The following is a 25,867-nucleotide window of genomic DNA, read 5'->3' on the forward strand; positions in this document are numbered from 1 at the left end:
AGAACTGGTGGACGTTATGCAGCATGAAATAAGGCGGACACGGCAAACAATTGTTGGATTGGCAAGAGGAAACCGCGTAAGTGGTGGAACAAGGAAATAAAACAAGCTATAGAAGAGCGTAAAGCGGCCTCTAGGGCTCATCGAGAAGCCAAAAAGTTGGGATTACAAGAAGAGGTGCTCCTTAGATGGAATACATACCGAGAAAAGAAAAGGGTTAATTGCGAGTGAGCTTGTGCAAAAGAAAATTAAATGTGCAAGTGAACGTTGGGTGCATAACATACACAAAAGAGACAAAGGTGCTCCAAAAAGATTCTGGAACCATATAAAAGCACTCGGAGCTCCAACTAAAAACTCGCAAACGGCTATAAGGGATGAAGACGGTAAAATCTGCGAAGGAGATGATGCGATGCGGTACATCACAGACGTTATAAGGGATAAATTCCGCACGAGAAAAAGCGTAGTTCAGACAACACATCCAGCAACAGCAGAGAGATCAAAATTTAGCATAGAAAGCTTTTATTGAAAAAAGGCAACAGAAAATGGCCCTAACAACACGGCAGTAGGATCCGATGAAATCCCAATACAGCTAATCAAAAACCTCGGTCCAAAAAGCAAGGCACTGCTGACTAATGCCATAGGGTAATTGATTAGAACAAAGAAAATTCCTGTTGGATGGCGTGAAAGCCAGATGAATCTCATTTACAAAGGCAAAGGAGATAAGGATAAGACGAGCTCGTACAGGCCAGTTACAGTAACGTCGGTGATAAATAGAATGGCAATGCAAGCCATAAAATTAGAACTGTCGAAGTGGGTGGAGAAAAACGATGTATTGGGGGAACTACAGAATGGGTTCAGGCCAGGCAGACGCTAAGAGGACAATATGTTTGTACTAACTCAGTGCATAGAGATTTAGGGTAGCCCAAAAAAGACCTTTATGGATAGCATCTCTAGATATTAAAGGAGCTTATGACAACGTAGACAGGGAATTGTTGTGGGATATTCTTCAATACGAAGGCATAGATGACGATTTCGTGTAGCTGCTGAGGGAGATATATAGAGACAACCAAGTACAAGTGGTATGGGAAGGTCGAAAAGGTAATGAAATGGTGGGAATTCACCAAGGATTGAAGCAAGGATGCCCTCTGTCACCATTGTTGTTCACGCTTTACGTCAAGGGTATAGAAAGACGACTGGAAAACAGCGAATTAGGTTTTGATTTATCCTACATGCGTAATGGAAAAATGGTGCAACAGAAGGTCCCTGGACTGATGTACGCAGACGACATTGTGTTACTAGCGGACAACAAAAAAGATTTACAGATACTTTCGATTATCTGTGGGAATACAGCGACAAATGTAGGCCTTAAGTTTAGCACAGAGAAATCAGGAATTATGATATTTAATGAACACACGAGTAACTTCGTGGTGTCAATTCAACAGCAAGTAATACCCATATGAAGCAATATAAGTACCTCGCCGTACACATACACGAAGGAAAGAATTACTCAAGCAACCACCAAGATAATCTGAAAATAAAGGGGAAGCGGAATGCAGCAATAATGAAACACAGAGCACTGTGGGGCCACAAATAAGTCTGAGGTGGTGCGTGGAATCTGGAAATGAGTAATGGTGCCAGCGCTAACATTCGCAAATGCCATTATATGCTTAAAATCGGATATATTGGCGGGTTTGGAAATTAACCAAAGATCAGTAGGCCGGTTGGCTTTGGGAGCCCACGGTAAAACCACAAATGAGGCAGTGTAGGGTGACAAGGGTAGGGCCTCTTTTGAAGTCAGAGAAGCACAGAGCAAAATTAGTTTTGAAGAAAGACTCAGGAACATGGATGAAAATAAATGGGCGGCCAAAGTGTACAAGTATCTCTACCTGAAAAGTGTGGACACAGAATGGAGGAAGAGGTCAAGGAAGTTGACAACCAACTACAGGATAATCGAAGCTGTAAATAGACAACCAGGAGTCATCAGAAAGAAAGTGAGAGAAATAGAGACCGTGAATTGGATGCAAAGAATGGAAACAAAAAGGACAATCGAGATTTACAAGATTGAGAAGAAAGAAATTAGAAGGGAAAATCTGTACGATAACACAAAGGGCAGTGCCTTGCTATTTGAGGCTCGAGCTGGTTGCCTAAGGACGAAAACATATCGGAACAAATATTCGGATCTAGATGAGACATGTGTATGCTGCAGTAAAGATCCAGAAACCACTCAGCACATCCTGATGGAATGCGACGGTATCCACCCAGCGAGAACCGTAGGTAACGTGCAACTCCCAGAAGCGCTTGGGTTTAAAGTGGAAGGAAACATAAACAGATTAGCCGTAGAGATCGGCAAAAGACGATTAGAGTACTGGTGGAAAAAAAGGCAAGGAAAAATGGATACGACCTGATCTCTTAAAATCATAGGCAGCAGTACAAGGTAAATTTTTGAAAAAGAAAAATAATAATGAGAGGTATACAAAAATGCTAGATAGAACATGTATAGTATACCTGAATAAATCAAGCAGGCTAGGTGACTATTTGTCACCGCCCCGTTCCAAAGGGGATGCCAATAAATCATCATCATCATCATCGTCTGCTCACTTTATCTTTCTTCTGTCACTGTGTTTCATCGGCTAACAAATGTTATACGTTATCCCTCGACGCACGACGTGCCTGCGTGTGTCAGACGCTTCTTCGAATGCTATCTACAGTTCTATACGCAGGCTGTTGTCACGAAAGCTTTGTAATCTGATTGTATGCGTGACGCGAATTGTGCAGCGCTTTCTGGAAGCCTCCTGGGCACCAGCGATTACTCTGGAACCTTCGACCAGTCATGTATAAAAGCCGAGGTGCTTAACCCGCAGTTCCTCTGTAGTGGGTAAGCAGCATGAAATTAGGAGCAAGCTTGCAAGCAAGATGCCTCTCGTGGGCGCGAGAAGAATACGCGTGAGTAAGAGGCAAAGAAGAAGCGCAGCTGCCTGTTCGATGCTGCACGAGACGCCACCGCGCATCGTAGATTATGTCTCCTTCGACCACACTGATCTCCTTCACGCTTTCCGGAATGAGTAGTCGGCGTCACCGAAGGCGTCATCGGCGACTCGACTTCTTCCAGCACCCTGAACCCTTTCCCGACCGCCTTGGAGCTGACAGCGCTCGCAACCCGCTATCTAGCAAATGGCTTGCTCCCCTGTTTCGACCTCAAAAGCGCTTCTGCAGGTCTCGCCGCTCCTTGCACCGCAAGTGTCAGCATGACGCCATGTCGGGTCGCTCTTTCGGATCAGCAGCAGCGGCAGCGCCTGGCATTCCGCGACGCGTTACTGGAGACAGAAGCCGTGCAAGACTTGCGTGGGTCCTCCGTCCTGGCATCTCCAAGGTCCCACCGTACTTCGGGAACTGGAACAAATGGCTGCGCTACTACAAGGGCACGCAACCCAGAAAGGTGAGATGGTTGTTTCTTCTAACAGTGGCTCTGGCGTCAAAATGATTTGATAGGCACAGATAGTACGATGCGTCACCCGAAATTTTAGCATTGTGCGCTGCGCCTCGATGACTGGGTTTTTGTCGTTTAAATAGTTCGAAATATGTTAGCTCCACATTATTCGCAACTAAATGTGGAATGGCTTACGGAAACTTTGCATTTTTTGAAGCCCCCGTGTACATGAAAAAATAAGAAAAAATGTTCAAAACTGCTCTTTCTGTGCCTGTGCAAACAGACCGAACATACGAGTTGAATTTATTTTGCCATTTCATAACATGCTCTTCACGAGGCTAAAAACAATTAAGCAAAATCTAATTAGCTTGTAGCCGAATCACTGCCCACTTCTCGACATCATGTGACCTGCAAGTGCACTCGTGTTGGACGAGCCTTCATATAGACCTTTATGTTGAAGCATGGGTATCTCTCAAATTAGAGTAAAGTACATTGCGGGGATTCCCCACATAATCTACGAAAAAATAAATCCTCATTCCCGATTCATTTTCTCAAGTGTCGCGATCGACAATGTTCTTGACAACTCCGACTTCGTTTTAATTCAGCAGGGTTCAAAAGCAGCCCTACACCAATAGGCGAAGGCGACACTTGACGCGAGCTAAAGCTTGATAAACTAATAAGTACAGTGCTCAAAAATTGAAGCGCGAACAATACGAAAGTACTCTAATGCGTTGTTTCGTTTCCAGGTTCACCTACATTTGTAACAGTTTTCTAATTTAGACTATAAAGTACACTTGGTATTACTCCATGCTTAGAAACCGGCTACAGAGTGAGTGCACGTCGCCGTTCCATGTACTGACCCGCACAAGGCGTTGGTTGCAGTGCGTTCCTGTTCATGCTCAAAAATTTTGAGCACTGTACAAAAGTAAAAGTACTTATAAAAAAATGTGGCATATTGACGAAGCGGCTATCCCTCGCTCCGCCAGGGCACCCTCCACACACACGCGCGCACTTCTTCAGTGGTATCTGAGTGCTATTCTGGAATTTGTGAAATTCCTACATGTTGGCGCTGTGAGCCAATCATGGAGATCGTAGCATGCCCGTGAGCCAACCAGAGCAGAGATGAGGGTGAATTCAACAATATGGCGGCATTCGAGAGTGGTCAGGACAGCACACCCGCAGTTGTTCTTCTTAAGGTTGATTTGGGGAATGTTTACACTGCGGAGGATGAGGCCACTGGCGCACGCCAGTCAACTATCTAGCTCATCCCTATAGATGAACTCCTGAGCCGGTTAATCATAACCACTGCTTGTAGCGACCAGAAAGTGATAGTGTCCACAGTCGCTGGCCTGCAGTAGGTTAAACTATAGATGGAGTGTGCTTGGCCGGATGCACCAATGTTTCGCAGGATGGGGCGTTATTGACGCTTCAGTGATCCGCTTTCTTTCGCTTTCTGTGATCGACGTTGGCTATCGTGTGGTAAAACGCTAAGAAAGTTCTGTGTAGTGAGTAAACGTTTCAGCAGTATTCAATGGCGTTTACAGAGAAACGGGTGCAGAACAAGAAAGAAAATGGTGTGAGTTTCTCCGTATTTGATAGCATGACTGGCAGCTGTGGCTCGTAGCATACAAGTAGTCAAACTGCAGCTTGAGAGCTGCAGATTTTGGAGGACCAGAGGACAAAAAGCAGTTAGTGTCGCATGGCTTGGACTAATTATTCGGAACTATGGAGACCGTAATATTGTCCGTAACCCTACGTGTCTCCTTTCGCTGCTAAAGATCGATGAATTCGTCTGTAATATTTGTGTTTGCCATTAGCTTGCGTACATCCTGACCCTTAGACATGCTTGTATGAGATTTTGATTCAGCACGTGTTTTAAGTTTTTTTCGTGAAATACAAGCGCCAGGATGACGGTGTGCTTGTGCTTCACTGTTGCAGTGGCCCGAGCTGTCGACGCCCTGCGCGGTCGGCGATGCTGCGGTGGCTGCTCGATGCGAATAAATCGCACGCAGCAGCGCAGTGACCAGCACCGCGTCCATCGCCAAGGGCTCCGGCTTCGTCGGCTGCGGCTACACCAGCGGATCAGTGGTGCCGACGCGGTGTCATAAACCAATGTGCCACAGAGTAGTGTGCGCTCCCGTGACGCGCACTTTTTTCTGAACGCTCTCGTTTTTATGTAACGTCAATTCCCGCAGGTCAATTTCGCGTGGTTCTATATCTATCTGTGTTATCGTTTTAATTAAATGAGGATTTTATTGTTGATTGCTGTAGTGTCTATGTCTGAGCACTCTCATTTTTAGCTGGGCACAAAAATATCCTATCGTATTCCTACCACAAGAATATGAAAGGTAGGGAAAGCTATTGTACTCACCCGATTGTGTCTTGTGGCCGTATACGTGAAAGTGGGCGGCCTACAATAGAGCTAGGAAATAGAATGACATTTTGTAGCTCTCGGGGTGAATTGTCAAGCTGCCCTTGAAAAGGATCTTGTTGCAAAAGGGAAGCATTTCGCATTTGACACGGCTGCTTTCCAAAATGAAGGAGACAATCGCATCTCCCCGTTCTTCCATTTCTCTCTTTAACTGAAACATTAATGTTTGACCCGCTAAAAAACTATAGCTGAATTATTTGCTATGGCTGTTTACATTTAAAGCTATCTGATTGCACATAAATGTCTGATTACATTGCAGTTTTGAGCTACAATTGAGTGAGCTTAACACTTTAGCACTACACTTTTGTCATGCACGCAGAAACGAGAGTAGCCCACCACAAAGTTTGCTTTCCCACTGCACTACCACATTTTACTCCTATGTAATTAAGAGCGCAATATCACGTTGGGTGCACAGTAAAATCGAGGGCGCTGTGGGGCATGTCTCGTGTTTCAACAACACGGCCATATGTGAACACGTGTTTGGCTATCGGTGGCTCAGAGGAAATTATGCTTAGGCTTCCCTGGAATGCGCGCAACAGTAGAAAACAAGGCCTGCCTCGGGTCTTTCTTCTATTGTACTGGTGATGATTGTTTTTATGACTATGATGATGACTGCTTCGGACCCGCCGTGGTTGCTCAGTGGTTATGGTGTTGGGCTGCTGAGCACAAGATCGCGGGATCGAATCCCGGCCACGGCGGCCGCATTTCGATGGGGGCGTGATGCAGAAAACACCCGCGTACCTAGATTTAGGTGCACGTTAAAGAACCCCAGGTGGTCTAAATTAATCCGGAGTGCCCCACTACGGCGCGCCTCATAATCATATGGTGGTGTTGGCACCTAAAACCCCATAATTTAATGTTAATTTAATGATTCCTTCAACAATGGCACTCCACGAAATTAGTTTTTTACGTCACAGGGGCTACCTCAAAAGCAGTGCGAACTTCAGCGGATTTCACTTTTTTGAGCATAGAGACTCCAAAGGACAGTGCTTGCACTAAGTTTCACCTAAACTTCTCTTTTGTTGCTTTGCTATTCTATACCTAAATGATTTTTATAAGCTGTCCTATCAAAGCGGCTGTGCAGCGGCTCTGCCATTCGCGAAGCAGTTCGCATTTGTTATTCGAGTTCGTTACAACGATTTGTTATTCGATGAGATGGTAAGTCAGATGCTCCCACCAGTCGAGATCGTTAAAAACGGCGACACCTAAGTAGGTAAAATTAGGAACTGTCTCAATGAACACGTGAGAGATTTCATACGGCAAGACTAAGGGTTTAAAACAGCGGGAAAGTGACTTTGCTTCGCGTTTACTAAGATTAAGTACCATTAACTAGTGTTGGCACCAATTTTTAATGTTGCATAAGTCCAACTGAAGAGTTATTTGGTCATTATTGTTAATTACTGAATGATAAATAACACAATCATCAGCACACATGCACATTTTCAGGAGGCATGCAGTCTTAAATCGTTAATATATATTAGAAACAGGAGGGGGCTAATACAGATCCTTCAGGGGTACCTGATGTTACGGGAAGAGAATCTTAAGTATTACTATTGATATGTAGAGGCTGCGTGCGATTATAAAAATTTTTTTCTATCCTCGTTAAAACTAAAGGTGGTAGCAAATTTTACCGTGAAAATATAGTAGGCGTTGATGAGCAACTTTGCCAAATGCTTTGGCGAATACGAGGAAACCTGCGTTGGTCTGGGCGTTATTGCCAAAATTTGAATGCAGGTTGTGAAGAAAGATGGCTAATTGTGTTTCGCAAGACATCTTCGACTTCGCGAGACTTCGACAACTTTAGTTTCTTCACCCACCACAATACGGGTTCTATGCGTAACTCCGAGTTGTGTTGGGGGAGAAGTAGTTAGTGTCAAGGAAAATAATTTTATGCAATAATATGACATGTTTCATGATTTTGCGAGGTGCAGACGTGATGGAAATTGGGCGGTAGTTCAATGGCATGTTTTGGTTAACTGATTTGTAGGCTTGAATGAACGTGCCCACTGTTCATTCTTTCGGTAGGTTTCCAGAAGATAGTGACTGCGACAACAACAATGTTAGATATGCAGCAGAAATTTATTTAGTGTTTTTGAAACATCGACGTGATTTCGTCAAAACCTGCTGGTATGACGATTTTATGTTACCTATTATGTTTGAGATGCTGCTTACTGAAAAAGTGATAGCAGGCATGGATAACACAGAAGGGGCAGGAAATGCAGAAAGGGGTGCGTCAGCTTCATTGTTAAAGACTGAAGAAAAGGCGATGTTAAACGTGTAAGCGAAGTCCTCCTGCTTGTTTGGTATGTGGACAATGCGGGATGACTGAGGGTTAATTATATGCCTAAATTTCTTCGGGCTTTCACCTATCATGTTAGCCAGATCGAAATGAAAGCAAGTACCATATTTATTTAGGTAAAGGTGGACCTTTTTCTTTCGGAAATGCTGCTAAAATGAGCTATCGACCTATACAGGGTGATCTTTTTAAGTTTCATGGAATTTTTTTTTAATATGCATCATCACGCGTTGCAGATAGCATAATTCTAGTCCTTGCGCGATTATTCAGAGAGGCGGACATTACTTGTACGAGAAATCGAAACAAATATTCAATGATTTAACAAAAATCCACTAATTATCTTTTGAAGTTCTTTACAGCACATATTGCAATTTAAAAACTGTAGCCGGCGAGTTTGCAAGGCGAAGGTGTGTTTACACGGCACTTGGAATGAATTTCCAGAATAACATCAGTTTGGAGCGATGCGCCATGTAACTTGCCGTAAAAATGCGCTGTTGTTCCGCTCACGTTTTTATAATAAAACGCTCTATCATGCATTGCAGCACAAAAGTAACTGGAACGTTCATGTATTTCGCTTCATACTTTGGGACATATCTCGAAACTGGTGTCATTCTGGAAATTCATTTCAAGTGGATACGCCTTGCAAGCTCACCGTCTACAATTCTTCAATTGCAACATCTGCCGTGAAGTAATTAATTAGGGTTAATTAGTGAGTCTTTTTACTTATTTGAATATGTGTTTCGATTTCACGTGCTAGTAATGTCTGCCACAAGATCTAGATACTAATATAAATAATAATACAAGATGTAGAATGTTAGCGATAACCCTGTGCCACTTGAGTTGGTTCAGTTACCAACTGTGTATAAGGTTAATTTTAAGATAAACAGTAACAAACTATTTAGATTCTGTACTTCCGGTAGCTATATGAGAGTTAGATTATTCGATGGTAGGGTGGTTAAAATCGCCGAACAATAGAATGCACACGTTAGGGTACTTTTTGATTAGTTGGTTGAGAATGTTAATAAATGTTTGAGAGAAATTGGGAGGGCTGGTAAAGGGGGGGGGGGGGCGAAGGAGTATGAGAGAGAGAGAGAAAAAAAAAACTTGTACTACGCTTAAGCTTCGGCTTTAAGAGTGGAACGCGTTAGCGCTGTTGGACGCCGATGATGCCGTCACCGTATTTTCTGCGACATGGGGCCCGATAAAAATTTAGAAAGGCTCGGTTTTCAACATTCCCCATAATGTTGCCTAGAACTTAAGTACAGCGAAACACCATCAAAATTGGAGGACGCTTAAGCTTCGCCTTTAAGAGTGAAACCTTTAAGAGTGGAGCATTCAAAGATCCGTGTTTGCTTATCAGGATTTTTTTCTCGCATATTCAAATTACAATCGACGCTATCACTTCTGTAGGTTGTGGTTAAGTTGTACTTTACAATTTTTGTGACGGATTTTACGTTGAGGAATTCAATTTTTGGTCACTAACGTCTTGCGCCACGCGAAGGGCCCGCCCGGACGGGGTGGTTCGGGCTGATGTGGTTCGGCATGATTACTTCCGCCAGACGGCTGACGCTTACGCCGACGCCGGATTTTCTGCGACACGGGGCCCTTCACGCTGTCGCGCGCGCTTGATGACGGAGGAGTGGGTCGGACGGGAACAGGAGAGCCTCCATGCTGTCGCACGGCAGCCAGAGGCAACTATATATATATCACATGATGAGTGCGCTACGTTCGGTGTCATTCACAGGGCATCGTAGGAGGAGCGTCTCGTTGTCGGCGCACTTATCCCAGAACGTGCTGCCTGTATACCTATCAGTCGGTAGGCCTTTTCAGCGGTCCGGCAGCAGCCGATGCGCATGCGGAGGAGGAGGGCTCGACCACGCCGGCTCTGGCCCATGTGCGGCAGCGGTCTCGGGGGGTTGCCGGTGGCGACACGGCGATCTAGGTGACGACTTCGCAGCATGCCGGCCACTCAGTGGTTGCCACAACGGCCATGGGCATGGAGTCGACCTATACCACACGTGCGTAGAACGGTGGTTAAAGTAGAAAGCTGGGCTTGTTGATTGTTTGAATTGTGTGACACGTCCCCAGAACTCTAATAGCGAGACAAAACAAAACGTGAAATATAGCGAGGAGGTGTTTCTGCTGCGCCTTTAGCTCTGTAAGTATGTCGCACACTTGGTGCGTAGAGCGGCAGACGTTAGGAGAAGTGCGCTGCTTCTTTTCTCACCTTGTTTTACGCGGAACCAGACTTGCGGATTTTCGATGATATACTGCTATGACAGCGAATGAAGTTCCCCGGTCTATCACCTGGTTCCATGATCTCCGCCCATACCTGACTCCCACCACACAAAACCAGCCATAATCAATTTTAACTTTAACCGCCGAAGAAAACTAACTACGTATTTATTTGGTTCCTGACAGATGAAGTCTTGTCCTTGACGTGAATTCTTACGAGAACGGATCTTTTTCGTCGTCCAGTGCGCGTATCATTTTGCTTTTATTTTAATTCAAAGAATTGCCTTCAGCCATCCTTATTGTAACGTTCCGTATTCCCTTTAATAATTCCATTTGATCGCTCTTGGTAGGATTCTTACAGAATTTATGTGAAATCCATATAGATTTCATAATAATTATGCGGATAGCACACGGAAAACATGCGGAATTATTGGACTGGCATACGGAAGATTTCGTTAGGTATATAACTAAAACAAGAAATTTAAGAAGAAAAAAGCAGCCTTGTAGCACCTAATTGTGCAGGGGTTCACCGGAGTAAGATGAATATTATACGTCTAAGTATGCGCTCGCGTGGTAGAGGCTTAGGCCTAAATTTGTTTCACTATATATATACTACAAGCTTTTGCTCATGAGTGTGCCACGCACGGAAGAATTGCGCTTCTTGTCGGAAGAGAATTACAGCGCTGTACTGTTTTTTTTTTTCAGGATTGATATATCCGAACTGTGTCACCAATACGTCAGCCAGTGCGCCGGAGAGGAGGAGGTAAGTGCGTCGTAACAATGAGCCCAATTTTTGATCGCCTTATCGCTTTGATCTCATTTCCTTCACTCAGTGTGCGGGGTCTCGTCTTATACGCCTGGCGTGACAAGCCTGATTCCCGTAGCTAGCATGTTATGTACAATAGCCCCGCCGTGGTAGCTTATAGTGGCTACGGCATTGTGCTGCTAGGCTCGAGGTAGCGAGGTTAAATCCCGACCGCAGCGGCCGCATTTCGATGGAGGCGAAACCAAAGTACGCTTCTGTTCCGTGTATTCTGTGTATGTTAAAGAGCCACACGCGGTAAAAATGAATCTGGACTGCCACACTACGGCGCGCCTCATAATCAAATCATGGTTTCGGGACGTAATTAAAACCCCACAATTTATTATATTGTTTATTACATACAGGCAGGCAGGCAAGCAATGAACTTTATTTTAGGTCCTGAGGAGCGACTCCGAGAACCCCTTACGGGGGAGGAGCCACCGCGGGCCGCTCCCACGTTGGATACAATAACCGTATATTTCGCTGTTGCTCAACAGCTCCGGAGTGCCGTTCCTGTCGACCGATGGTCTTCGCATAATATCCTGCTTGCGAAGCAGGCCTGCCTTGGGCTGCCATCTTCGCCCAGACTGAGTGAGCCTCCTCGACCAGGCCCGGTGCGTGGCGGTGACCATTGGAGTGGACTGAGCAACCACCCTCCGGCCGCAATAATCCTATTTTTCCTCTATAAAGTTATTTCTCATTTCTCTCTCTCTCTAATTCTGTGAACTGCACCAGATACAAAACTATTTTAAAGGCAGTGTGTTGATTCTGGGTGCCTCAATAAACCTTATTAAGGGCGACAAAATGAATACTTAAATATGTACGATACGTCAATATACTCGGTCGGGTCTATTTCGTTACCACTTTTTTAAATGAAACGTTCGGTTATTTACTTATGTATTAATTATTTATTTCGTATGAATTGAAAATTTTCGCAACAAGTACAGTATGTTGGCTTCTCCGCTGCGTTAAATTGTTTAATGATCGAAGGATAATGATAGCTGAAAGGAAACCGTTCGACTACTTAGCATTTCGCTATAAAATATAAAACATGGACCAATTTTTGAAATTAATAAAAATAGCAAAAATACCGCAATCCTCGCAGCCTGACCCGCGTTCATATCGGCAGTATATTTTGGAGCCACATATTATGTTAATTTTTGTCCTTCTTGAATGTTTCCACAGATGTAGTCTGCATGACTGATATCTTTGCTGTGGGGTAACGATATAAACGTGTTTCTGTAGTTTTTTTCTTGTTTTTTACCTTGGTGGTTTCGTTCCGGTTTTTGAGGCCCTAAATAAGAGCCTGCTCGCTGCTGTCAGTAGGATTTAGCCTTTTTCGTTGAAGTGCAGCATAATTCCTTCACATTTGGGGCCTTGTTTCGTAACAATCTGTTTCATGTATAATTATGATTCTGAAGAAAAGAAAAAGAAGCACTTTATTTCTGTAATGTACAGAAAATCGCGGTACAGATAGCTAAGGGCCAGAGGCCTGACAAAGGCTTACCGCGAAAATATAAGCATGTGGTAATTTAAAAGAGCCCTGAACAATGTTCTATCGATGTCGAGAAAAGTATTTCAAGTTAAAATTTACTATTTCAGAAATACTTCGCCGCAAAAAGTACTTGAATGTGTTCAGCAGAAGCGGAGTTATTGGCATTCAAAGGTCGCGTATGATCCCCTTCCGTTCAAAATTAATCCGGAATCTCTGTATACGCTTCGTTTACTGTTGCGTACACAAGTGTGCTTGCGTACACAAGTGTACACAAGTTGCTGGTCGGCGCCAAGTCCTGTCGTACCTGTGTTCGCAAGCAACGAAATTACGTTCCGGCAAAACTCGTTCTCCTGGGTTTTTTCTCGCGGCAATTCTCGCCGCAAAATGCTTTGTGCTGGCATTGCGCTGCTGAGCTCGAAATCGAAGCTTCGATCTCAGCCGCGGCGCCAGCATCTCGATAAAGGGCGAAGTGCAAAAACGCTCGTCTACTTTAAATAACTTCAGGGGGTGAGAATTGATCCGGAATCCCGCCGCTATACGGTGTACCCCTTAATCAGGTCTTTCTTTGAGGCACGTAAAAACTCCATAAGTTATTATCTTTTGTCGATATCTAACATTCGGTACCATATGTTGATTGTCGCAGACGCTGATGGACCCTGAGCGGTGGCACTTTCTGAGGAAGGAAGTGACGACCCGGATGGCTGTGGCGCATCTGCCGGACGAGCTCTTCCAGTGCCACATGCGCTCCAAGGTCACCGAGTGCGCCACTTTCGGGTGCAACTCGGCGTGAGTGCGCGCTCAGTTCGTCGACTGCCGTGTTATCACTGCGTTTGGCATGCACGCTCTAACAGCCACAACACGTTTCACTGAAGACCTTCCAGTCAGGAAGGAGCCAATCATTTACTCAAAAGAGCTCAATATGCCTAGCGTGGGCACGGTTACCTTGCATGCGAAGGCGAGACATGAACCGTATACGGCGAAAGCAATCGAGGTGCTGGCATAAACCGTGGCATAAAGACGCTGCACGCTGTGACAACGTCGCGACATTCAAACGCAAGTGGCCCGTTGAAATCGAAAGCAGGCATCCGGAACGCGCACAGTAATGTGTAAACTCAATCTGCGAGAACAAAAAAACAACAAAAAAAAAACAACGAATAAACAGAATAAACAGAAAAGCTACGCAACGGTCATGCCTTTTGGCGCTACTGGCCAAGCTGCTTTCGTTGAGATTCGAGGGCGTAAAGAAAATCTATAACCGGAGTTGCCCCTGAAAACGGAGGTTAATTATTGTTATTTTTACTGTAATTATATATACTTATATTTACCTATATTATTTGTTACTGTAATAACCAAGTCGCAGGTAGCAGCGGGGCGGAAACCTGCGCCTTGTTCACACAGGAAAATGTCTCCCTTTATTTTCGCGGATGTTTCTTTTTATAACAACGGCGTTATGACGTATATACATGCCGGATGCGCCATCTGCCAGTGATACACAGCACCAACGCACCGGTGCATGTTGTATACAGTGGCGACCTGTTGCACTTCCTTGCGACGCAAATTAGGCACACACATGCTACGCTGTGCTAGCAATTGCAGTTTAGTAATTACTAGCTTTCTACAACATGCTAGCACTGTCGATGCTATGGGGCCCAGGCATATCTGGATACGTTTTAGCGCAGTTTTGTTTTTAACGCGATAGCGTTAAGGGCTCCGTGTCGCAGAAATTCCGGTGTTGCAAACCGGCGTCGGCGTGCGATGTCGGCGGGTGGCAGAGGAAATCATCCCCAACCATCCCAACCACCCCAACCGCGCAGGCCCTCCACGTGGTGCAAGGTTTTGGTGAACAAAAATTGAATTTCTCACACTGAAATCCGCCAGAAAAATGGTAAAGTACGACTTTACCATTCGGCGTCGGATTGTAATTTGAATGTACGAGAAAACCTAATTCTGCTACGAGGAAACTAAAACACAAACCTCTTTTCCAGCATTTCTACCAGACCTACAGCCGCGCGTTCTGGTACTTGCGAAAATGATATCCACATGGCGCTCGCATCCTAGGCAGGTCAAATTGGGACTTCGCCAGCGAATTCGTTATGGACACGCACGCGCGTCGGGGCAATAACGAACAATTAATAAAATAATAAAAAAAGGTGCTAGGGCTTTCACATTTTAATATAAGACCACTTATATTGCCCCTTACAGAATGGATACCAAGAGAAGGGAAGCGCAGTCGAGGACGGCAGAAAGTCAGGTGGGATGATGAGGTTAGGAAATTCGCAGGCGCAAGTTGGAATACGCTAGCGCAAGACAGGGGTAATTGCAGATCGCAGGGAGAGGCCTTCGTCCTGCAGTGGACATAAATATAGGCTGATGATGATATCGCCCCTGAAAAAACGTTTTTCGAGCAATGCATTTCTTTTTAAAAGTGAAGCCGACTTTTAGGGGATCGGTGTAAGCTTGGTATTTGTAAGCTGGCTTTCCCACACTCAGTGTTGCAGTGAATGAAGGCTACTTGCCGTATGCGAACGATGCGATGCGAACGGGTCCCGATAAGGCTATCGCGTTCTACTCTTAAAGGTATACGGACACAAACTCTGAAAATTTTACGAAAATGCTGAAAATGAATCCTCAGTGTGGGATTACACTGAAAAGAAGTAGTCAATGAGCTCATTTTTGAGCCGATGGCTTTATTTTTGGCGTTTTTGTGAGCGCGCGCATCGCCGCCAGACCCGGGGGAGTTGGAAGGCGTGACGTCATGACACCCTCGTCAGATAGACAGCCGGCCGGCCGCGGTCATTCGAAGCGCGCCGACGCCGCCATCGCGAGCATGGATTCGAGTTCTGGTGCGGCTACCAGCGATTCGTACACGTCTGATGACGAGGACCATTCCAACTTGGCACGAAATATTACCGCTTACGGTTATGAGCCTTCCGCGTCAAGCGATGAAGAAGAGCAGGTGGCCGTGGAAGTGCCGGTCAGGTTTTCGCGAACCGTAGCCCGAAGATATCGCTCTGCACCAGACACTTATGCAAGAATTATTCCTCATTTCCTGGTGTAAATTTTCGACAGTGGCGTAATCGTGTTGCTGGTGAAGATTTACACCAGCAACGAAGTAGAATACACTTGGCTACTGAAATAAGCTGTTTTTGTCTGGCTGAGCTGTGCGCCACCAGGTGGCAGCACCATACAGGCCGGTCACGTTTACGGTTCCGCCCGAACAACCCAACGCCCACGTTTACCCGATTAGCGGACAAGCTAAAGCTCTCTAATATGCAGGTATCCAAAGTTTACGCACCTTCTCGTCTCTGGGAAACGTGTGCGACGGCGTGTCACGACCGACGATGCTGTTATAACAGCAATGTCCGGGCAGTTCCTTCCGCCGCGACGAACGCGTCAATACCGAGCGACAACCGCGGGAAGCCTCATGTAAGACGCACCACCTGCGTGGAGCGCCGATGGGGATAGTGTTTCAGACGGACCACGTGCGAAGATCGCCGAAAGGGGTAAACAAATGCTACAAGGGGCCGACAGCCCTGGAAACACTGCGACAGCTGTGGCCGACCTGGGCCGCAGGTGGGTGTAATGACGTCAAATTTCAGCTTCTGCCGGCGGCCGCTTGGAGGCAAGGTGCAACATAAAATCGCAAAAAAAAAAGATGTTTCTCGTTCTTTTTTTCAAAGCGGCTTGTTGTATTCGTCATTTTGAACAGTTCAACTTTTCTTCCCAGGCAAAAAACCACCCGCCAACTTTTGTGTCCGTATCCCTTTAAAGGCGAAGCTTAAGCGTCCTCCATCTTTTTGTGGTTCTTGTTTGTCCTGCAACGGGGAGAAAATAAAACGATGACTTCAAGCCCTTTCGAACCTAGGACCCATCATTTTGAGTCTGACGCTTCAGCCAACTGTGCCACCGCGGTAGGGCGACGAAGTGGCAGTTTGCAGCGCGGCCATGACTCACGGGGCAACAGCTTCGGTGCCCGCCACGGTGCACGAGACACTTCTTCAGCTATAGAGCATACCAGCACTGATACGAAATAAGTTTAGCGAAGCCGGAGGCAAGAAACGGAAGGTGTAGTTTTGTGCAGCAATCTGCATTCTCGAGCCGCTGCAAATGTTTAGAGCAACCTGTACTAGCACGCCACGCTGCGAGTTTTATACCGCATGCGCGCATAATAATGCGCTGGCTATCGCTGTCGGTGATTCGCACTTTGAGTGAAACTGAAACTTTCCTACCTTTGTTTCTCTCTCTACTCCATTACACAAAACCCCTTCTCGAACCATCAGCATTCGGCTGACCTACTACAGATACCCGAACGAAATGTGCTACATGATTGACAACTATCAGTGGACAAACTCCCAGCACCCGATCCAGCAATGCGAGTCCCCCTGGAACTACGGTCTGTATTCCTTTCTCCCTTTCAAGGTCATTCACCTGCGCACAGAAAGTATTGATTACGCTGGCAGGGTAACATGGCCGTTTCCTGCCTCCCATCTTAATTGAACATTACTTTACCGTTCGTTTCCTTACTTCTTGTCTGCGCTGTTTAATAATGCCAGTGAACAGGACGGAATTCACAACACTTTTCGTTTGTAAGGGACTAATGTCATTGGACGGTCGCTTCAGGGTAAATATGCGTTCGCTATAGAACACGATTGGCCGATGCCTGTTCTTACGAACCGCTCTACAGCGTACGATCTGCTTCGTGCATACGCGCCGAGCTTACGTTCATGGTACCGCTGCGACACAGGAGGGTCTGCATGTTCGTGGACTTTGTTATTGCAGAAAGGGTTAGAGCTCTAATGGATACGCAAAGAGCGTGGGACAATGACGAAGACGCGATTTAAGGCACATATAAAACACACGCATGGGTGCCATGCATGGTGCCCGTTTGTATGTTTAATATGTACCTTTACCACTGCCTTCGTCTTCGTACCACGCCCTTTGCGTATCCATTAAAGCAATGTTAAAGCGAATAACCAACTTGTCCAGACTAAAGTTTCGATAAAGTAAAAACAGTCTGAGCGAAGTGAGGAGTAAATAAGCGTCCGTAAATATCCGCGCTTATCCGCGCTTACTAGGAATGCTTACCAGAAAAGCTACGCAACGGTCATGCATTTTGGCGCACCTGGCCAAGCTGCTTGCGTAAGAGCTCTTTGTGAAAGAACAATATGTGCCCCCCCATATGTAATACCCTCCCCGTGAGGGCCTTTAGGCGTAACATGAATAAATAAATAAATAAATAAATAAATAAATAAATAAATAAATAATAAATAAATAATAAATAAATAATAAATAAATAAATAAATAAATAAATAAATAAATAAATAAATAAATAAATAAATAAATACGGGTCCAGATAACTGGTGACTGCCACCGTAAAGCGTTCATCGTTTGATATAAGAGGTATTGGTGCGCTTTACCACTACATCTTGTCTATCTCCGTTTCCCTCACAAAGACTCAGGGCCCGTATTCACAGAAATGCTCTTACGCAAAATATATTTTGTACAAACAGATGTCAGCCAGTTGTAATGTCGGACATGTTATTAGTGAAAGCAGCCGACCAATGACGAATAGCACCTAAGAACGAAAATCTTTTTGAATTCGATCCCAGAACTATTTTAGTTTAGCGGTTTCTTTCTGCGACACTAGACCTTTTCTACAACGCGAAGGCGCTGGACAACCAGCCTTGGAAACGCTACGCATAAAAAAAGAACAAATAGTGACTAGCGATTGCTGCACAAAATTTCTCACTTAAGTCAGAAGTCTTCTGCGGATGTCCAAAATGTGGGTAGATTAATCTATTAGGTGTGGGGGTGGGGGAGGGGGGTCATTCACTTGAAAGCGTAAGCACGACACCACAAAGGAAACCGAAAAAGATTCCTTTGAAAGCAAAGATTTGCAGTTGAAGAAAAAATTTGTCCTGGTCGTGTATTTAACCCTAGGTCACCATCCGACCAAGGCAGTCTGCGGTGGTGGTGGTGCTGCAGGGGGCTTTAGCCTGTCAATCGAGGCTGGTAATCGCTCCGCCTGAGCGTCTCTTGCAGTGTCACTGCGGCATGTTACCACCTGTCGAACTTTTTAGAAATGTAAGAAGACGTGAACATTCACTGTGGGCTATATAGCGGATCATTGTGGAAACACACGATGTTGCAGGAATGCATGTGGACGGTCTTTTTTTTTTTCAGTAGATTCTTTCACCACCGCAACTCGGGCACGACATTTGAAGATATCACCTATATCTTAAGCGTATCGAGACTGCATCCAAGGAACTTTATCTCATTCAGAGAAGAAATGTCCCTCGCTCTGGAGAACTTGACCACAAATTACCAGAATCACCTCCACCTGTACACTCCCAGCGGAAAAACATTAGCACAAGTGACTGGTGGCCGGAGCAGCAAAATCACGACACGCGGCACAAGTGAAGTGTGACCGGAGCGGCACATTTCATTTTCCAAAGCAGGGGTGGCCGTCAGAGAGCTTGTCGTGATTTTGCCGCTCCGGCCGCCGGTCATTTGTGCCAATCGTTTTCCGCTGGGACTGCACATAGATGGGTTCGTCAAAACGGACGTTGAGCGCTGCGCAGCTGCTTTCTGTGTAACCTCCTAGAGCTATGTGGTCTGGCCGGCTGGACCGTCTGGTCTCTTCAACGGTTGTCGAGGGCGTGGCAATAGCTGCTGCACTACGAAAGCTAAAGACCTTGCCTGCGCAAGATGTCGTGCTTCCTATGCATACACGAAGTCTGGCATTACGATGACGTTATCGCGGTTTACCATTCAGCACGTTTCCATGCAAGTCGCTATCATGCGTGAGAGGCCTCAACGACAAAGTATTCATACTGAAGTTTCAGTGGACAGATCCCTTCTCACTCTCTCGTACTGGGATTGCTGGAAATGATGAAGCTGATGCTCTTGCATACGCAGCACTCTCGCATCCCCCTTAAGTCAACCGAAAAGCGAGTAGGTCCCCAAATCGGACATATGTGCTCATTTTCTGTTGCTTTGTACTGACGCAGACTGTCTGTGCGAATACAGTAGAACACAATAGCATGCTGTTAGCTGCTCTAGTGCCACTTATTCGATGACACCTACGGATGGAAATGATTGATTTAATGAAATGAGTCCTACTGCTGCCATAGACTGTTTCATTCGGGTCTCTCACACATTCATGCTCTCACATGTACTATGCTGGTGGGCACAGAGCTGTTGTTCCGGGCCTCCTGGGATCGAAACGCCACTGTGGCGCTGGCGGAGCCTGAGGCACTCCCGCTGGTATTGCACAGCCCGTACTCGTGCCCACCCGACAAGCTCTCCTCGGTCATGATCCAACCGGGCATGACGTACACCATCGCCGTCTCGCAAGTACGTCAAGGGTTCGCACCTCCCTTACGTCTACGTACACGGGCCAGTGACATGAAATCACGCTTACGCTCGTAATTGTCTCACCCGCATGCAGACTCTTGCTGTGACTGTATTCAACATGCAGATTAGAGTTACTGGCATTATTTGCTCCAAGTCGCCGAGCATCGCTTCAGTTGCTGTATTACGTCGATTACTTCCGTATTTTTTTTTTTTCGTTTTCAAAGTGAGTTTTATGCACGCCTACGATGTTTGCTTTGCCTAAGAAGAGCAGAGCCGCGTAACGCTCGTGAATATTTTGGCTACCACTGAATGCGTGAAAGCCGAAAGCTCTGATTGCTTTTCCTGTGTCTGTCTTGTAATAAAACGACCAGTTGTAGGATCTGAAGTTGTCATAATGAAAGAACTCGCCTTTCGTGTAGGATCGAATAACTTTACATTCAGTACTCGCTTTATAGTGATAGTGCGAGGAGGAGGATATTTACCTGGAAATTATTTAATACAGTACTAATTCTGTGACACAGGCGGCCTCGCACCTGTGATAGCAGTGAGAATTAAAGATTAAAGACAACTTGCTTTGGCTACCGTGGCAGTTTTCTAAATCTGACCGAATGAGTTCACCACTCGGCGAGAAGCGGCGATATCTTGTTCGTGTCCGCACATGTGACGGGGTGTGACGCGGAGACGTATAGACGATTCTTTTTTTTTTTCTCTCTCTCTCTCCAGTTGGTGCGCGCGCGAACTTCAAGCAGTGTTGCCAGGTTTGGCTATATATAGCCAAATTGGGCTACAGGAAAAAAATTTTGACGTCGACTTGGACGAGTCGGCTATGTGGCTATATTTGGCCTACTGAAAATCTGCAACTTGGCTTTGTTTGGGCTATAAGTGGCGCCCTAATCGACGCTCCAGCGGTGGCTCTGATCGGGTAGACGCAAATCTCGAAGGCTATGTTTTAGCTGGCTGAGCCGGCCGTGTGGCTGTGCGTGTGTGCGTGCGCGAAATGACCCCCTCCCCTTCCCATCCCTCTCTGCGCCATTGTCTGAGCCGGTGGCTTTGATCCTTGGTACACATAAACTTACACCCCGCTTGACCGTTACGCACCCGATCGCAGGGCATCGGGATGAACCTGGGAGTAGTGGGTTTTTCACAGTATACCGTACTAACATAGCTATGCTCAGGAACGGAGAGCAGTAACATAGGGTCGGGGCAGTCACGTGATCGTGGCGCCGACATGAAAGAAGGGAAGCACGAGTGGATGACACGCCCCAGTGTGTTCATGTTCATGTCTAAATTCTGGGTGAAGTATCGCACCGGGCACAACTTTCGACCTACTCCACGTATCTCGCGAAGCTTTAGTGCCATTTTCCTTCTCCTAATAGATGATGTTGTGTTCGTGCTTACAATCGAGATTCATTTCGATAGGTTAGACGTAAGATCGGATCCTCCTCCGAGAGGAGAATCCAAACATGGGGAAGTGGGCCAAGTATGCGAGAACGTATAAAAAAGAATGGGAGCAAGACCCCTAGCCAAATGTAGGTTCTGGTGCTTTTACTTCTAGATGTATCGTTTGCCCGTAATGCCACGGATAAAGATACTCAATCTGCTATTATCGAAACATGTTTGCCACAATGACATCAGTGCACCACGTCACATGAACTTCACCCACCGTGTTAGCTTCGCTTGTGAGGTGTCGCGCTTGTGGCTCGAAGACGCGGGTTTGATTCCCGGCCATGGCGGCCGCATTTCGACCAAGGTGAAATGCAGGAACACCCGTGTATTTAGATTTAGGTGTACGTTAACGAACCCGAGGTGGCCAAAATTAATCTGGAGTCCCCCACTGCGTCATGCCTCCCAATCATATAGTGATTTTGGCACGTAAAACCCCAATAATTATTACAGTTTTAGAATAGGGGCCTCAAACGTTTTGGGGCCCCACAGAAATAGCGTACAAGCCGCTGCGCATGCGCAAGACGCAAACTGTGTTTGTATTTTGCGTCGGGCACGCTATTTTATGGATTTAGCGGGAGCCCCAAAAGCTGCCCCAAAAGCTTTCGTCAACAAACATGGCGGCGCCCATCGAAGCGACGGCTCTAACCTAGCACCCCACTGGGCTCGATTCGTGGCAACGCGTGAAGTTCGTAAGCTAGAGAAGTGCTTGGAGGTTATCGATTTCCCTCAACTAACATGTGTAATGAAGATTGATTCATTAGACACCGCTGATTCCGAATTCAATGGTCGATTTCATGGCTTGTAGGCCTAATGCGGATTGACTTGGCTGAGTGAACGTACGTAAAGCTGGTTACTCAAAACTAGCTGCAACAAGTTGCTTGCTGCTAATAGAATAAGTTCTAAATTGTAATTAAACACGAAAATCTAAATTACTCTTCTTATCATGATATGGTATATTTTGTTTTAATATTTTTATGTCCCAACGCTAACACTGCTCTTTGCGCCCCTAACTTTGGGCGCCCCTATTCTAAAACTTTATTCACATCAACATGGTTTGCTTTGTGATAGTAACCGGTTTTTACAGCATAACCACTGTTGTCAATGTGTTATTTACCTTTGCTTTTTGTGCGCCGTCGCGGCTTTTACCAATTCGAGCGAGTTACGTTCGGGACGTGCTGGACGCCGAATACGACTGCGCGCTTCTTACAGTGGTGTGCCGTTTTGCGCAGTAATCTTTTAAAGCTTCGCTTACACCGATTCAGACAGCGAGTGGCATCTGTTGGCTGTCACTTTATTTTAACGCATGTTCTTGCCGTGCTAGAGACCTAAGGTGGCGGCCAGGTTGATCTAAATGGACAGTATATGGAGCATGTACCAGCTAACCCGGGCCAAGCTAATTGAAAAAAAAACGAGAAAACAAGAAAGGATGATGAGACAAATGGCACGAGGCATCATAGCACCAAAGAATTGTTTTAGCTCTTTAAAAAAAAGAAGCCGTGAGCACGTCGCAGATCGCTGGACAGCTGAACTTCTACGCCGTAGGCAGATATGACGTGAGAGTTCGACGATGCTAAACATTATTTTGCGTTCACGACAGCTAAAAAGCAGAGTTCGTAGGTAATATTACTGTAAATAACTAAAAATAATAACTTAGTACTATCTGTCATAAAATAAAAGCACTGATCTCGCCCTCTGCAGCGATTCGCTGGAACTTAAGAGCTTCCGGGCCCAACCAAAAAGTGTTCAGTGCAAGCATGATGTCACTGTTGTTGATGTCAAGGGCCGACCGTCACGGCGGCACTGGACATTTTGTTACGACGGATTGTGCAAAAAAAAAAAACGATTGCCGTAGTCGAATTTGAAGATGTATGCACAAATAAAACTGCAAATAAAAATGGTTATATTTGGCTACGAAATATTTTGCACTTTTTTCGTGTTTGGATACATTTGGGCTACAACTTTTGGCTACGGCGCCTCGTCGTACCTGCAACACTGGCGCGAAGTCAAGTGGTTTAGCGCCGAGTGAGAGGGAACGACTGTCAGACTTTTCGCGTCCTTTGTGCAGCCCTTGGCGCAATTTCTCGGCGCGTAAACAACGGCGTTCTTCCGATTCTTCTTGGCTGAAGACACGCTTTGGTGGCATTTTCAAGAATCTTTCATTTACAACAGCGAGCGCCAACGCATCGCTTTTTCCTGGCACGAAGTGGACATGCCAGTGTTGCACACCGGACACGCGAGGACGCAGATCCGGCTGTACTTATCGATGGTTACTGCATTAATATTTTTTCTACTGCAAAAATACACGAATATTACCGCAATACTCACACACGCGGTCGCGCGCTCTTGTCGATCACACAGATTAAGTTCCTCGGCCGCGGCAGCCGCATTGTTAGGCAGGCGATATGCAAAGTCACATGCAGTGCTCTGACATTTCAAGGTGCGTTGAAGGATCCCGCGCCATCTTGAGTCTTCTGGAGGTATGACGCCACTCATTGTACATGTGTATAGCTTTAGCATGTGACAATTTCTGTCACCTTTGTCACCTTCATGTGACAATTTTCTATCACTTGGCCGGTGGTACAACGGAAAACTTCCTAATTGCCTAAGCGACACCTCGATGACGCTTATTATTTTTGGCACGCTTCCCTTTGCGCGCGCGCCCAGCTGAACAATTGCAGGAACTCGAGCGTGAACCGAAGGAATACCCGCATGCGAATTACCACCATCGCTTCTGTGGTTTCTCTCGCACACAGGAAAAAGTGGAGCGTTTGCCTGCCCCTTACAAGTCAAGCTGTACAGACTACATCTCCATGGGTAACCAAAAGTAATACTTTGGGTACTACACTCAGGATGTAAGTATGCTCATGTTTTGAGCACCCTGAATGTAGTTTTTTTTTTCCTTTTCATTTTAGATTTCCCATGCACGCCTTAAACTATAAAACCCTTGCTGAAATAGCCATTAACTGATGCGTATTTTCTTGTTGCCCAGCACAGCCCGCTCATGTTTCTATGGAACACCATCAATGTGGTTATTTTTCAGCCAGAACGCATCTTTTTTGATCAACCGCATTACCTGTGTGCGAACAAGGAATTGCGGTAAATGTTCGAGTTCCAGTGACTCCTGTGGTTCGAGCAGCTCTGTATCTCGCACTAAGGGAACCGTTAGCGTATACATGACGTTTCTTTTTTTTTGTGCTTGTGTAAAATTTATCTAGGCGCATAATCACAAAGATTACCTTTCCTAAATGTCTTCTAGGAATAGCCATCACCACGGCGAGTGTCTTGTTATCACCACGATCGATCGCTATCATGACGGCCGTGCGCAGGAACGGTCGGAACGCTGGCCAACGAGGAAGGGCTCTTACGTGATAGCAGTTTCGCAAATATGGGGCCTGGAGGACAGTCATTTCTCAATATATACATAAACTCGTTTCTGCTGCAATATATAGAAACTGATTGCCAATCATTTTCGCAGCGGGGAATCTTTATACATTTGTTGTGTGTAGTGTTCCTATAGCGTAAATGTGAATACGTAATGTAATTTAATGTAATGTGTATTTACATCGCATCGTACATGATGGTCGGGGCACGGAGTAAACGCTATCACAATGACATCTTGACAAAGCAATGTACCCCGCATGGCAGACAGAGTGGACGTAGTAGCCACATATTTAGGTAACAAACACCAAGGTAACATTTGCTCTAATTACACACAAAATAGTCAAGGAAAACGAAAACAGGCAACGAACAATTACTAAAAGCTGGAAGTACATGGGTGAAAAAAAAACATTCTTTAGTAAAAATGTATGCCATGGTGAAAGTACATTCCTGGCAATATATATTTATTTATTTATTGTGGGCATTTCTCAGTCACTTCTTCGTTGGCTGCACATGTTCATCATCATATCGGCTTCTTCGTCTTCATCGCTTGTGGTGACTCATCTTGAGACTCATCCTTGCCTTGAGTGTGATCGGTCCGCCGCGTCCTCGCGGCGTAATAAAGATCGTGTTAACGCTACGTCGCAAGTGGTGGAGGTTGCTCCTCGGTCCCCCGTCCTCTTCTCGCCCGCTCTACCTCCTGGAGCTTCGCTCAGGTCGCCAGTTTGTGCCAGCTGTCCGCCAACATGCCGCAGGACGAGCACTCTGGCGCTTCTATGTCTACAATCTCGGCTCCGGCTGCCGCAGCCTCTCCATCTTGGATCGTCAGTGGGCCCCAGCGCGACCCCCATCTGTTTGCTGGCTTTCGCGGTGAAGATGTGAAGGATTGGCTTGACAACTACGACCGGGTGAGTTCTGCTAACCACTGGGACGAGGTGACAAAGCTACGCCATGTCTCCTTCTATCTCACGGGCGTAGCGAAGACTTGGTTTTTCAACCACGAG

At 45.8% G+C, this 25,867-nt stretch overlaps 1 protein-coding gene across 1 annotated transcript; it reads left to right on the top strand.

Annotated features, from left to right (window-relative positions):
* The first annotated feature begins 2,752 nt into the window (after positions 1-2,752).
* On the top strand, positions 2,753-5,667 carry LOC119452902 (uncharacterized). Its single transcript, XM_037714860.2, has 2 exons — positions 2,753-3,433; positions 5,363-5,667. Exons 1-2 carry the CDS (start codon positions 3,014-3,016, stop codon positions 5,423-5,425), a joined length of 483 nt encoding a protein of 160 aa, XP_037570788.1. The 5' UTR covers positions 2,753-3,013; the 3' UTR covers positions 5,426-5,667.
* The last annotated feature ends 20,200 nt before the right edge of the window (positions 5,668-25,867 follow it).

This window comes from Dermacentor silvarum, chromosome 1, assembly GCF_013339745.2.
Source record: "Dermacentor silvarum isolate Dsil-2018 chromosome 1, BIME_Dsil_1.4, whole genome shotgun sequence".
Taxonomy (NCBI): domain Eukaryota; kingdom Metazoa; phylum Arthropoda; class Arachnida; order Ixodida; family Ixodidae; genus Dermacentor; species Dermacentor silvarum.